The following is a 13,660-nucleotide window of genomic DNA, read 5'->3' on the forward strand; positions in this document are numbered from 1 at the left end:
TATATATTTATATTTATATACACACACATATATATTATTCAAATAGTGATTTTTAAATTGTATTAATTTAATTTGTATAATACTACCACTACTATTATTATTATATATCATTTTTCTCATATACACTAACATTTTTTTTTGAAGTTTTTGAAAATACTGTTTCAGTCTTTCTACATGTTACTTGCCGTTTTTAGTTATTTGTGAAAATTACTAGCAATTTATATTGTACTCTATATATACACATAAATATTTATATATTATATATTGTACATTTTACATATGTAATAGTAATTGTTTAAAAATGTATTTGTATTATAATTTTTTATACTAGTACTATACTATTATTATTGTTGTTATTATTATTATATTCTCATATTGATATGTAATCACAAAATGTCAGACCATATTGTGCAGCCCTACAAGCAAGCACAGCATACCTGGACCTTAAAAAATACAAATAAAAATAAAATAGCAGTTTTAAAATCAGAAAATATCAATTTTCCTCCCCCTAAATCATGCAGCCCTTGTGTCTTCACATACTTTCAAACGTGTACATTCAGCAACACCACCTCATACAGCGCAAGACATTGAAAACCAGCACACTTGCAAAGATGTGCTACCTTTTCCCGTGAAGGAGGAGGCAGCAGTGGGGAAGTGTTGATGAGCATGTTAGGAGGTGCGTTTGTCTCCCATACCAGGCCCGGGAGGAAGCCCTCAATCAGTTGGCACTGGGACAATTACAAAGATGGCCATATGGTCTCTCAAACAAGGGCTTTAGCCAACGGCTCCGTGCGTGCAACAATCTCCCAATTTCCCACCAGGCAAATCGCCCAATTGTCTGGCTGATCTTTAACAAGAATACAAGGACAATAAATCTGAAATGTTCATTAGAAACGCTATAAAAACTTAATTAGGATTATGGTGGAAATTAATGAAGGTTAACAGGGAATGATGCGTAACGGTGCTCGCAAGACAATGCACTTAGAGGGTCGCCATTAAATTGGGATTTAAATCGATGGCGCGGCATTGGCATGGCCGTTCTTCAAGCCCAACCAATCAGCTCGCTCATCACTGGTACTGATTACAATCAATGAGACTCCACTGAAGGCTGCTATCTGTCTGTGGCCATGTGTGTGTGTGCGGATTCCTCCGCTGTCTTCCAGTATTGAGTCTTTATTCAATGTCTGATCACAGGACGAACCTTCCTGGCTCTTGTGAGTATTCTCTATGGGACCACCCGAACCCCACCAGCCTAGCTAAATTCCATGTATTATTCAAGAGCTTCAGCTGTGGTGGATCAAGGGGTTTTGACACCTACGGTGCTCCGAGACACGAAATCTAATGCAGGGTTAACAGAGAGTTTACATGAAAGATTATTTCACACCGCAAATCACTTGTTTGACAGTTTGTTTTATGTATTTCATCACCTGATGGCTTCAGGTATCACCAAAATTCCTCAGATCTACAACTACTTAGCGTTTTAAAACACAGTAAGTGGTGTATATTGAGTTTATGTATATACAATTTTTTCCACATATACACTAAAAATATATTCAAAGTTGTAACTATAACAAAGACTATTTTGCAAGAAAACTCTACTCCAAAAATCACACCATTGGTTGAGCACAGGTTGGTTGGTTGGTTTAACATCAAGAAAAATGTCAACTTTAACATTTCACACAATATTTATGCAAAATTCATTCAAAATGATTCGAAAACAGGAAAATTTACAACTTTGTTATTTGTTACTCATAGACTTACGTTACTCGTCCAAGGCAGATAATATCAAAATAGACAAATATTGGCTTTTTTTACTGAAGTATTGTAAATCAGGGGTTCTCAACCCTGTCCTGGAGGACCTCTAGCCCTGCACATTTTGTATGTCTCCCTTATCAGGCCCTGTCCACACGAACGCAGTTATTTTTAAAACCGTAGCTTTTTCTACGCGGTTAGGCCGTTCGTCCACATGCAAACGCAGCACCAGTTCACTGAAACTGAACATTTTTGAAAACGTCTGCCAGGGTGAAGATTTTCAAAAACTCCAGTTGCAGTGTTATCGTGTAGACAGCAAAACCGGAGTTTTTGGCTTTTGAAGTCGGAGCCTGTGCTGTTATCTCTGCCTACTGGAAACTTTTTCAGGCTTCTGATTGGCCAACATTGTTTTACGGTTGAGATTATATCGCTACCTGTTGATTTGGCATGCTCTTGACAGTGCTTCATAGCATGCGTTTGCGTTTTCATGTGGACGGAGATTTTTTTTAAAAAGGAAGAAGGAAAAACTCAGTTTATAAAAATACCCGTGTACGTGTGGACATGGCCTCAGACACCAATTCATGCCTTGCAGTCTCTACTGACGAGCTGATGAGTTGAATCAGGTTTGTAATGGCATTTCCCTTGCGTTTTACCTATTTTATTTCCAAATCGAAATGTTTTTCTTCCTCGGATGACTTCACTGTGCAATTCGAGGGACACTCTGGTACAGCAGTAGCGTCTGACCCCTACAGGAGCTTTAGTTGTCCCTGGTGCTTTTGGTGAGATTACACAAACACGCGTCTTTGAGTTGGCATTTGTGGCGGGTTCCATTTTTGCAACCGTACTATAGGCGAGATCCGTTTGGATGCACTGGACATTGGGGAAAACTGAAACTAGTGTCCTCGGAACATTGTTTGAGTTACATTTTCATCCCCCTTCATGCCAAATGATGACAAGATTTTACAAAACTATTGTTGTTGATATTACAATAATGTGTATGTTCATTGAATAGATGTTTGGACATGCTCAGTGTGTTTTACGCATTATGTTTATGGCATACTTGAATGCAGTTACTTTGTTTGCACTGTATGTACAAAATGCACATACAAAATGTGCAGGGCTAGGGGTCCTCCAGGACAGGTTTGAGAACCACTGTTGTAAATCACTCACCGGATCTGTTGGTTCCTCTAAAGACACGGAGCTTAGGAGAATCTTGCTCCGTCCCAGGTCTTGCGAGTCCACTTTTATGAGGCGATGTTTTGGTGACACAACCTTGATATCCAGACTCGAGGATTTCAGAGGAGAGCCGAAGCCCATGTGGGACGTTTCAGTTGACCCGTTGTCATTTCTAGCTCTGTTCTCAAAGTCTTCATAAGGGTCTTCAAAGTCAAGGTTCTTCTGTGCACGATACGCCTTCAATATCTCACTCTCGCTGTAGTCTGGTTTTGGCGGTTGCGGGGGAACTCGTTTGCTCCCGAAACTTAAATAGTCCTTTAACCACTTTGCCATTCTATTCTGTTCGTGAATGTCCAACAGTGAAGGACACAAAGACTCCAATGGTCCTTAAAGAGTCCAATGGTGACCTATAATGAGGTCAGGGATCTAGAATGTGTTTGAGATTATATGTTTACCATATATAGAATACCTTGGGAATAATGCACTGAATTCATGTTTCAGTTCAAAGGCACAACTGTGGTCCTCAAACAAGGTCGATCCCTGGATATACCGACTTGGATATACAGGTGGTCCATAGACAGCAAAGACCTTGATGTTCTCAACACCTCTGCAACAGCAGAAATAAACATTCAGGAATAAGAAAAATACATGTGATGGAAAGAAAAAAATGTGCATTTTTGAGAATGCTCATTTTGAGAAGCATTTTTTCAATATAAATGTATGAACACTCTTCTAATCAATATGATGTCCTACCACAGACCTGTCAGAAAATTATTAGAGATGAACTGCTAAATACCATACATAGATAGATAGATAGATAGACATATGGATGAGCTTTTTACTTTGGTAGATAGTAAAACTGCTTCAAAGAGGAGCAGCTGCAACAAGCTGTTTAAGAACGAAAGCAAACAAACTAGAGGATTCGCACGTGCTTCTGATGCGCACAATAAACCATTTCAATTCGACCATAAGAATACATTATATCACAAAAACCTGAACATTAACATTAAATTTCGATTAAGAACAAATGAAAATGAACAACTCTGTAAGATAACAGCTGAGAACTTCTATTGTAAACTAAAGGTGAACGCGAGTCTGCGATGGACAGTCGCACTTTCAGTCAACGTTAAACATTTCACAGCTGACATGATAAACACTTCATCTAAAATACCACGGCTGATGATTTGAGATCAAATTAAAAGCTGCTGATGAGACCAAGTTGTGATACTCACGTTTTTAATTTCAGCGTTAAATGATCGTGGAACTCCAGACGCGGTTCTCGCGAATGTTACAATGTTGCACGAGAACAACAACGCAGGCGCCAGTAATGTGATGAAGAACGCGCTCTGCAGAACAGACGAGAAGAATATGAGAAGAACAGCAAAGCTCGTCTGAACGCGTCTGGCTGTAAGTGAGTGAGAGGGAGAGAGACCGAGCGAGAGAGCTGTAGCGTTTAAAGGGGAGGTCTTCACATCCAGCGGTGCTGTATTTTCCCTTTAGCCGATCATTATTAGAAGCTGTATGGCACAGATCTGAAAATATGCTTATTGTAGGTGTATTATGTTGGCACAGTTTAAGATCCATTACTGTTAACAGCATTAAATAAATAAACAAATTAAAACATTCACTCCAGTGAATAGGCTATAGTTGGTTTATTTTTTTAATTCTAATGGGGTAAGTTGTGAAAGTAGCCATTAAACAGACTCTTATAGGCTTATAGCATAATTTAACTGGACTTCTAACTTAAAACCCTTTTTTACTGAAATATGGTCCTTATAGCAACTCCCAGTGTGACAACTAGCCCCGAACTGCCGTAATGCTGCAACTATTGTCAACTATTAATCTATTTGTTTGATTAATTGATAGCTAAAAAGCAAACTTTAAATAAACAGAACTTTAAGAGTGCTTTTAATCCACATTTTCCCCTTCAAACACTATAATCAACAAATGTAAATGTAGACAATAAAATGTTAACATTTTATCCCAATCAGTGAGGATAGATAGAACAATGGATGGACGAATAGATAGATAGATAGATAGATAGATAGATAGATAGATAGATAGATAGATAGATAGATAGATAGATAGATAGATGGATGGACATACAATAGATAGATAGATGGATGGATGGATAGATAGATGGATAGATAGATGGATGGATGGACATACGATAGATAGATAGATAGATAGGTAGATGGATGGATGGATGGACATACAATAGATGGATGGATAGATAGATGATGGATGGATGAATGGACATACGATAGATAGATAGATAGATAGATAGATAGATAGATAGATAGATAGAGCTAGTAAATGAGATTCTGATTAAGGAAAAACAGCTCCTCACAGTTTTCACACCTGTGATCTGCTTTAATTAACAGTCTCACATGAATCTGACAGACTCACCAAAGTGTTAAAGATGTGAATGTGAAGGTGTGTAGATGTTTTGCACACCAGAATCCTCCTCAGCTACACATTTGGAGACTGAACACGGAGGTAGAAAGTCATAAAACTGAGGCCCAGGGCTAATCGTTTACAACACACAACAAATAACAAACGCACATCTGTGCTGCTAGCTTGCGGTTGCCGTCCTCTCATACAGATGTCTTAATGTGCTTCAGATGCTAATTGAATTCAAACAAAGAAGCAGATGAGATTGTCAGCATATATATATATATATATATATATTTTTTTTTTTTTTTCCATGCCGTTAAAACGTGAACCTTGAAAACCTCACTATATAAAGAAGCTGTTTTTACGACAGCCATGATCTCACTCTCTCTTTCTCCCACATGGAGGGAAGGATGAGGTCATAGCAGACGCCATCCACCTCCCCCTCCATCCCCAGCCAGCGTCGACACACATCTTCCCCTCACTTTTCTAAATTGCCCCTTTCAAACGGGGACATGTTAGAGAGAGGAAGGGCCTCCTGGGACAAAGAAAACACCAGTTCAGACAGGGAAATTGCTCTTTTCTAAAGAGAGACAGAAGGGAATAGGAAAAAGGTTAATATATGATTTGAACATTTTACGTTTAAATGTGCATTTTTGTACCAGTAAACACTCTCAAACTGTTTCTATATTCATGTATAGATTTAGACTATATAATTTTTTTTATATTAATGCTTTAGCAGGGCAAATGCTTTTTTAAAATCTGAGGCTAATCCCAATTTTTGATTTATGAAAAGTAAATCTGGAATAAAAGTCACTTTTACACACACAATATGTATTACTTCTTCTAAAAAATGAGAAGTAATACGATAATTAAATATTTTAAACATATTCAATTAAATATTAGACTATAAATTAAAAATATATATGAAATTACAGTTTATATTTTTAAATGCATTTTAAAATGATAGATATTGCATTTTCAGGTCCTTTGTAACGGTTTTATTTATTTTATTATTATTATATTTATTTTTTGAATTTTATATACATTGTTGTATAATTCAAGTTATTTCACATTATTGTATATGTAAAATACATAACGTAATATATATGACATTTTAATACATATATAATATATATTGCATATATACATTGGATTTTATATGTCCTATTGAATTGCACTGTAAGAATGTTTGAAAAGCCAATCTGAACATGCGCTTAGTATTTATCGCCCCCAAGTGGTCACTCATATGTATTGCCACATCTGACTCGCTACATATGTGCCACATAATATCCACGTGTACTCTCTCCTCACTAATTTTAATATGTATGTTTTTTAACAATATATCTTACAGTACTACTAACATAATTACAGTGGTTTATATGCACTTTTAAATAACTATATAATCGATAATACAATGGGTGAGTAAGTGAATTAAAACATAGTATAACACTCACCAGCTAAAGAAAATAATCATATCTGCTCCAAATGAGTATTTCCTGTGAATGCAAAGCAATATTTGAGACACGCCAGGTGATACGCGCGCTCTACAGAAGCACTGATTGGCTGTTGGGCTTTTAAACTTTTATCTGATTGGCTTATATTTATTTTTGTAGCATTTTTATATCTTACATAATTAAGTCAGCCTCTTATTGTATTATTTAACACTGTTTTATATCAGTAAAAAAAAAGGCACGTCTCGGTAAAGCGCACATGACACCTGAAGTTTGAAACATGCGGTGCGCGGATCTGTCAATCAAGACTCTACTGCCCGCCCCTCGCCGCTGATTGGTCGGATTTTGTGCCCAGTCAGCCGAGTCCAACAGGCGTGTATTCTGCAAATGAAGTCAGGGCATCCCACCACAGGACATCCATACAGCAGACCTGAGGAAAGCCAAAGAATACAATCAAACACTGAATGTAAGTCATTTTGCGTTTATCTTGTTTCATTTAATGTCTAGTGTTGAGTCTCCATCAAACGTGTGCTTAGAGCAAGAATGATTATTCAAAATAAATAATTATACAAAATAAACAACGACGCAAAGTTGCTTTCGATTTAATGCCAGACTTATTGAACACATTAATCACAGAAACTTCTGTAGTTATTCACATTGTATGAGACTTTCATGAGGCACGTGTTTGTAAAACAGTATATATTTTAATTTCCTAATGTACATCAAATGTGTTTTATTCATTACAGCTCATGAACATACTTTAAAACAAGATGAAAACATTAAAAGCAAAGTTCAAGAAGTCAGAGGTAAGAACCTGTCACGTGCTAAGTGTACTAGCCTAGTCTTCTTACTTAAGTTTGTTTGACTATTAATATGAGCCATTATGTTTCCAAAACTGTTATATATAGTATCCAGGTTGTTAGATATCTTGAGTATTTTGGTGACTTGTTGCTTTGTATGAGCAAACGTGTTTTAGCAGTAGAAGAGCAGGCCAGCCTGCAGACGGCGCCTGTAACCAGAGACCTCTACCAGTGTTCAATTATTGAAACACAACACATTCAATCACTCACTCACACTTGCAGACTCAGTATATGATGTATTCTGCGCTCTTCATTGTTAGATGCTTTTATGGACCTTCATCTTCACTAATATTCATAACACATTATGTTATTGGATCTGAGCCCACTGTGTGAAGGCGAAATACACCATCCTAGTATTCTGCATGAAGCGTGTGTGTTTTTCCCTGTCTGAGGTTGTGTTGGGATGGACAGATAGATAAGCCACTGTAGGGGAGAGAAAGTGAGCTGGATGTTTTCTCTGTTATTATTCTAACCAAACTTCATGTCTGGGTTAGATGTCCACCTACTGTCTTGCTGTTGGTGGGGTCATAAAGTCAAAGAAAGATATATGTGTGTTAGAAAAGTTTTATTTGTCTTAAAGGGATAGTTCACCCCAAAAAAAAAGAAAATTCTGTCATTAATTACTCACCCTCATGTCGTTCTAAACCCGTAAGACCTCCGTTCATCTTCGAAACACAAATTAAGATATTTTTGATGAATTCCGAGAGTTCTCTGACCCTCCCATAGACAGCAATGTAACTACCACGATCAAGGCTCAGAAACGTAGCAAGGAGATCGGTAAAATAATCCATGTGACATCAGGGGTTCAACCGTAATTTTACGAAGCTACGAGAATACTCTTTGTGCGCAAAGAAAACAATAATAAAGACTTTATTCAACAATTCGTCTCCTCCGCGTCACCCTATAGCGCTTTTTTGGAGAATATCCACTGAACGTAAACCGCGTATGCTCTTTTTGGAGAGTATCCACTGAACGTAAACAGCGTATGCTATTCTATGTCAGCTGCGTCACACGTAAATAGCATATAAATAGCAAATATAAACATAAAAATGGTGTTTCACAATAGCTACAATATAATGCAATGTATGTATTATATAAAAAGAAATACATAATTAATTATAAAAAATCTGTGTAATAATAATACATAAATAACAAACATAAGCATCTAAAATAAATACATATAAATCATAATAAATATAAATACTTAAAATAAATATAAATATAAATTATTAATTGTTTTTTGCAAGTCACAGTAATGATAACAGACAGTGTAATTTTAGTATAGGCTAGTATATATATATATATATACACTTTAAAATTTTCACTCAAGTTCTTTAAAGTTAAAGTTCTCTATCTTATATTTATATTTTATTTAATTTCAGCATTTTTAGCATTGACAAAAACATGTTAATATTTTTAGTGTTAATAAGCAATAACACTGATTTATTTATTTATTTTTTACTTATTGCAAAATTGGAGACAAGTTGTCATGATCCAGTCAAATCTTACATGAGGTTTAGAATTTTATTGCTGAATGTTTAACTCGAAACATGTCACATTACAGAAGTAAAACATTTTTAACCAACCGGCCCAGTTCTCCTCTAAAAGTGAAGTTCAAAAGAGCATTTCATCATACAAAAATATTGCTACGCCTTTTATGTGAAAAAGATGAGTCATCAATATTTATAACAAGAAAACTGTATCAACATGCCAATATTTGCTAAAAGCTAGTTTTGGCAACTTTTAAGAGTGCATTAGCATATAAATGACCTCAAAGCTAACAGACATTGACTAAAAACCACAATATTGTTATTCTACAGCATCTGTATGGCATCACAGGAAGTGATTCAATCAGACTGACTTAGCATAAAAGTGATACACTACTGTGCACTACTAGACACTGGGAGGGGTTGCAGAACCCAAACTGTGTGTATTTTTATACCTCCATTTAGTCTGATTGCTGACTGTGTATTTCGCTGTTGTGTTTGCTGAGTTCTCACCCCCTGATGCTTTGGGATCAGAGAACGATTAGCCGAGACGTGAGACGTAGGGAACAGTGTGGACGGTAAAATATATGGTGGTTGCAGAGAAGTGAGACAGAATTGGGATAGAGAGTAAAAAAGAAGGACAACGGGACAGGGAGGTGTGTGTGTGTGTGCCAGGCAGTGACTGCAGTGTGTGTCGTATATCTCTGCAGACAGCAGAACAGGACGGCGTAGCAAGAGTTGCACACGACAAAGCTGCATTTGCAGGATAGATTTCAGCAATCGGATATATAATCTGAGTTACGTATTTAGTAGCATTTAGGCCTTCATCTTACAGACAGATTAGATACAAAGTCATAACCTTGGCTGTTTTATGAGGGCTTTGGTAGCATGAGGAGTGGTCGTGTTCAGGTTCAGTTCATTTGAACTTTTTTGCGAAAGTATTTATTGTCGTTGTTGAGAGCACATAGCGTGGATGGGTCGTGGAAAGAAGCAGAAGTTTCATACGTCCTCTGAGCTCTATGGATCCTCATGTCATCTTTAGCCCAATGAAAAGCTTCTGCATGTGTTACGGCGTGATTACGGTATGTACAGCCCCTCCTTGTGCGGGTATACAGAACACATGGAGCGGTTATGTTTTTTTTAGTAAAAATATCAGTAAAAACCTTAAAACAAGATAAATGTAGCAGAATGTAGCAAGAAAACATGAGCAAAATTACTTAAGTTGTGCAAAACAAAAAAAAAACAGAAATTGTGGCCATGAATGAAGAATTAGTTCCTACAACTTATAAATTTGTTTGTTTTAGGTCAATTGTGGCTATGTTATAATAATATGTTCCATAATCAGATTAAAACAAGGGAATTAATAAGTACAAGACCGTCATGATTTAACTAAAACAAGAGAATGTTTTTCAGTGTGGTCACGATTTAACTAAAACGAGGGAATGAATTTGTACAGCATGGTTGTGATTTAATGTGGTCACGATTTAACTAAAACGAGGGAACGAATTTGTAAAATGTGGTCACAATTTAACTTAAACATGTACAAGTTAGTAAAAATGGTCATGATTTCACTAAAACAAGGGAACGAATTTGTACAACATGGTCACGATTTAATGTGGTCGTGATTTAACTAAAATGAGCAAACAAATTTGTACAATGTGGTCACAACTGAACTAAAATAAAGGACCAAATTAGCACAACACGGTCGCGATTTATTGTGGTTGCAGGGTAACTAACAATAAAATTAATTTGTAAATGTGCTCACAATTTAACTTGAATAAACGAGTTAGTAAAACATGGTCGCTTAACTAAAATGAGGGAATGAATTTGTACAATGTGTACAATTTAATTAAAATATGGGAACAAATTAGTACAACATGGTCGCAATTTAATGTGGTCGCAATGTAACTAAAACGAGAAAATGAATTTGAAAAATGTGCTCACAGATTAACTTAAAGGAATGAACGAGTTAGTAAAACATGATCACGATTTAACGAAAAAAGGAACGAATTTGTACAACATGGTCACGATTTAATGTGGTCACAATTTAAGTAAAATGAGGGAACTAATTTGTTCAGTGTGTTCACAATTCAACTTGAATTTGTCATAGTCATGATTTAACTAAAACAAGGGAACAAATTTGTACAAGGTGGTTGCGATTTAAAGAAAACAGAGTACAAGTTAATACAACATTTTCATGATTTAACTAAAACGAGGGAACTAGTTAGTAAAACATGGTTGCGATGTACCTAAAAAAGGGGAACGAATTTGTACAACGCCGTCACAATTTGACTAAAATAAGGGAATGTGGTTACAAAATAATTAGTAGTGGGACCAAATTCTTAATTTGGTGCTGCTATATCTGTATCTGTAAATATTTTGTTGTTTTGGATGATGTGACATTGGTCTTAGACTTACACTGACATCTAGTGGTAATGAGACAACATGCCATTTCAGAAATAGTTTTTTGTTTTTTTAATAAAAAAATGTATTAATCTTGTTAATTTAAAAGTAAATTTATCTTGTTTTAAAACTTTTAAAAACACTGATTAAGAAAATTATTTTATGTTATTTGAAGAATTTCACGATTTATAAGTTATACAGTAGATTTTGGTCAAAGATGGAAAGTATAATATTGAAAAAATATGTGTTTGTGTCAATATAATGTGTTTTGTGTATTTGTTTCTCTGTGTTTTTAGAGTCAGGACTGGAGTAAGACAGATGACAGATTGTTGCAGGCTGTAGAACAGAATGATCCAGAAAAAGTTGCCACGCTGCTGGTGAAGAAAGGTCTCTGCCCGTCCAAACTGGACTCGGAGGGCAAATCAGCGTGAGTGGACCTCTGATTTCAGCTTATGACATAGTCTTGCCAAAAATATTGTAAATATATTTAATTACTTGATAACAAATAGCACATAAACAATGAAAGAAATTGCTGAATTCACAGGTTCCATCTTTGTGCGTCTCGAGGACGGTTGGACTGTCTGGAGGTCATCCTCTCTCATGGGGTGGACGTCAATGTAACAGACGGCACTGGTAAGGTTTAGTGTACTAGTTTTACTAATAAAAGTTCTTATACTGTAGGTCTCAAAGTGATTTAGTAATTTCTCTCTGTAGGGTTTAATGCTCTCCATCTTGCTGCTAAGAATGGACAGTCAGATTGTCTAAAGAGGCTTCTTCAGGTAGGAGTCATGAATTACAGTCCCAGAGTCCTAGAAAGAGCCAATGCTGATTTGATGCTGAAGTAGTATAGTTATAATGTTCATTCTGTAGGAAAGGATGCCTGTTGATGCCACAGACAATTTTGGGAGGACGTCCTTACACCATGCTGGTAATAAAAACTCTTCCAGTATTCAAACGTTTGAACATTGCATTTGGACGTTAACACGAGGCTGTTGTTGGTTCAGATGTTATTCTGTCTTTGTCTTTGTGCAGCTGTAAGTGGCTGCTTGTCCTGCACTGAGATTCTGTGGGACTTTAAAGCCAACCTTGATGCTCAAGATGGAGTAAGTTCAATTGAACACAACAATTATTTATATTTGTACATTTGGCAGTAGATTTGGATTTTGATCTGAAGTGACATTCAGGATATACTTTTTATTAGTATGCATGTATCCATAGGGACACTAAGAAGTATCTGCCAAATGTTGAGTACAGTGAGTTGAAAATGTAATTTTAAAAGGTTTAACTTATTGTATTCTCGTAGGATGGGTCAACTCCATTGATTCTGGGTGCCCAGATGAGCAGAGTCGAACTTTGTGCCTTCCTTTTGGAACGAGGAGCCAATCCAAATATACAGGACAACCAGGGCAGGTTGGATATGCTTTAAACAGCTTGTGTGCACAAAACATTTAAAATTTAGTTCGTTTTATTATTATGATTTTTAACAAATTGGAAATTACTGCATGGTTTAAATCAGTGTTGTTATTGAGAACTAAAACTATTAAAAAACATTTTCATTAATTGAAATAAAGCCGCAATAAGATATACATATTAGATGAAAAACAAAAAACTTAAATGAAAATTAGAAATGATGTGTTTGCAACTAACTGAAATAAAATAAACTGAAGTTGAAAATGACTAAAACAAAAAAAAAATCACTTAAATCTAAATAGAAATATTTAGGAGGAAAAAAACCTATAAAAATGACAAAAGTAAATTATAAATGATAATATAAAAATAAAAGCTAGGCCAAAATATTAAAAGCATTACTTTTGCTTTATAGTGGAAAGCCATCAGATGTGTATTTTTAATTTTATTGTTGTACCTTCAGAATTCTTCCCACACATATTTCACCAAAAAGAAAATACCAAAAAAAAAATATTATTATTATATATTATTAAAAATACTATACTATATATACTATATATATATATATGTGTGTGTGTGTGTCTGTCTGTCATTTTAGTATTGAGATATAGCTTTTTATTAACATTTAGAATTTTTTGTTATTTGTATATATTCTATTCTGATTTTAAAGTTTTGTACATTTTTTGTATTTTCATTCTTTTTTTTTTTTTTTTAATTAGTTTTTTTA

At 35.4% G+C, this 13,660-nt stretch overlaps 2 protein-coding genes across 4 annotated transcripts in view; one reads left to right on the forward strand and one right to left on the reverse strand.

The window, feature by feature from the left end:
* Positions 1 to 4,375, reverse strand: part of shdb (Src homology 2 domain containing transforming protein D, b) — a 36,018-nt gene extending 31,643 nt beyond the window's left edge. For 2 of the 3 annotated variants that reach the window (XM_016471762.1, XM_016471761.1), the window contains exons 1-2: positions 4,161 to 4,375; positions 2,923 to 3,535 (exon numbers count right to left, since the gene is read on the reverse strand). In XM_016471762.1, coding sequence (XP_016327248.1) covers positions 2,923 to 3,261 — 339 coding nt within the window. In that variant the 5' untranslated portion in view covers positions 3,262 to 3,535; positions 4,161 to 4,375. The remainder of the gene's footprint in view (positions 1 to 2,922; positions 3,536 to 4,160) is intronic. The other variant, XM_016471764.1, reaches the window with a different exon arrangement.
* A 5,767-nt stretch (positions 4,376 to 10,142) lies between these two features.
* The window catches only part of LOC107676943 (ankyrin repeat domain-containing protein 24-like), a 16,027-nt gene continuing 12,509 nt past the window's right edge, over positions 10,143 to 13,660 (forward strand). The window contains exons 1-7 of the mRNA XM_016471687.1: positions 10,143 to 10,205; positions 11,823 to 11,953; positions 12,071 to 12,159; positions 12,241 to 12,305; positions 12,397 to 12,454; positions 12,559 to 12,629; positions 12,830 to 12,936. Of these exons, the coding sequence (XP_016327173.1) occupies positions 10,143 to 10,205; positions 11,823 to 11,953; positions 12,071 to 12,159; positions 12,241 to 12,305; positions 12,397 to 12,454; positions 12,559 to 12,629; positions 12,830 to 12,936 (584 nt within the window). The remainder of the gene's footprint in view (positions 10,206 to 11,822; positions 11,954 to 12,070; positions 12,160 to 12,240; positions 12,306 to 12,396; positions 12,455 to 12,558; positions 12,630 to 12,829; positions 12,937 to 13,660) is intronic.

This window comes from Sinocyclocheilus anshuiensis, unplaced genomic scaffold (genome assembly GCF_001515605.1).
Source record: "Sinocyclocheilus anshuiensis isolate Anshui unplaced genomic scaffold, SAMN03320099.WGS_v1.1 scaffold420, whole genome shotgun sequence".
NCBI lineage: Eukaryota > Metazoa > Chordata > Actinopteri > Cypriniformes > Cyprinidae > Sinocyclocheilus > Sinocyclocheilus anshuiensis.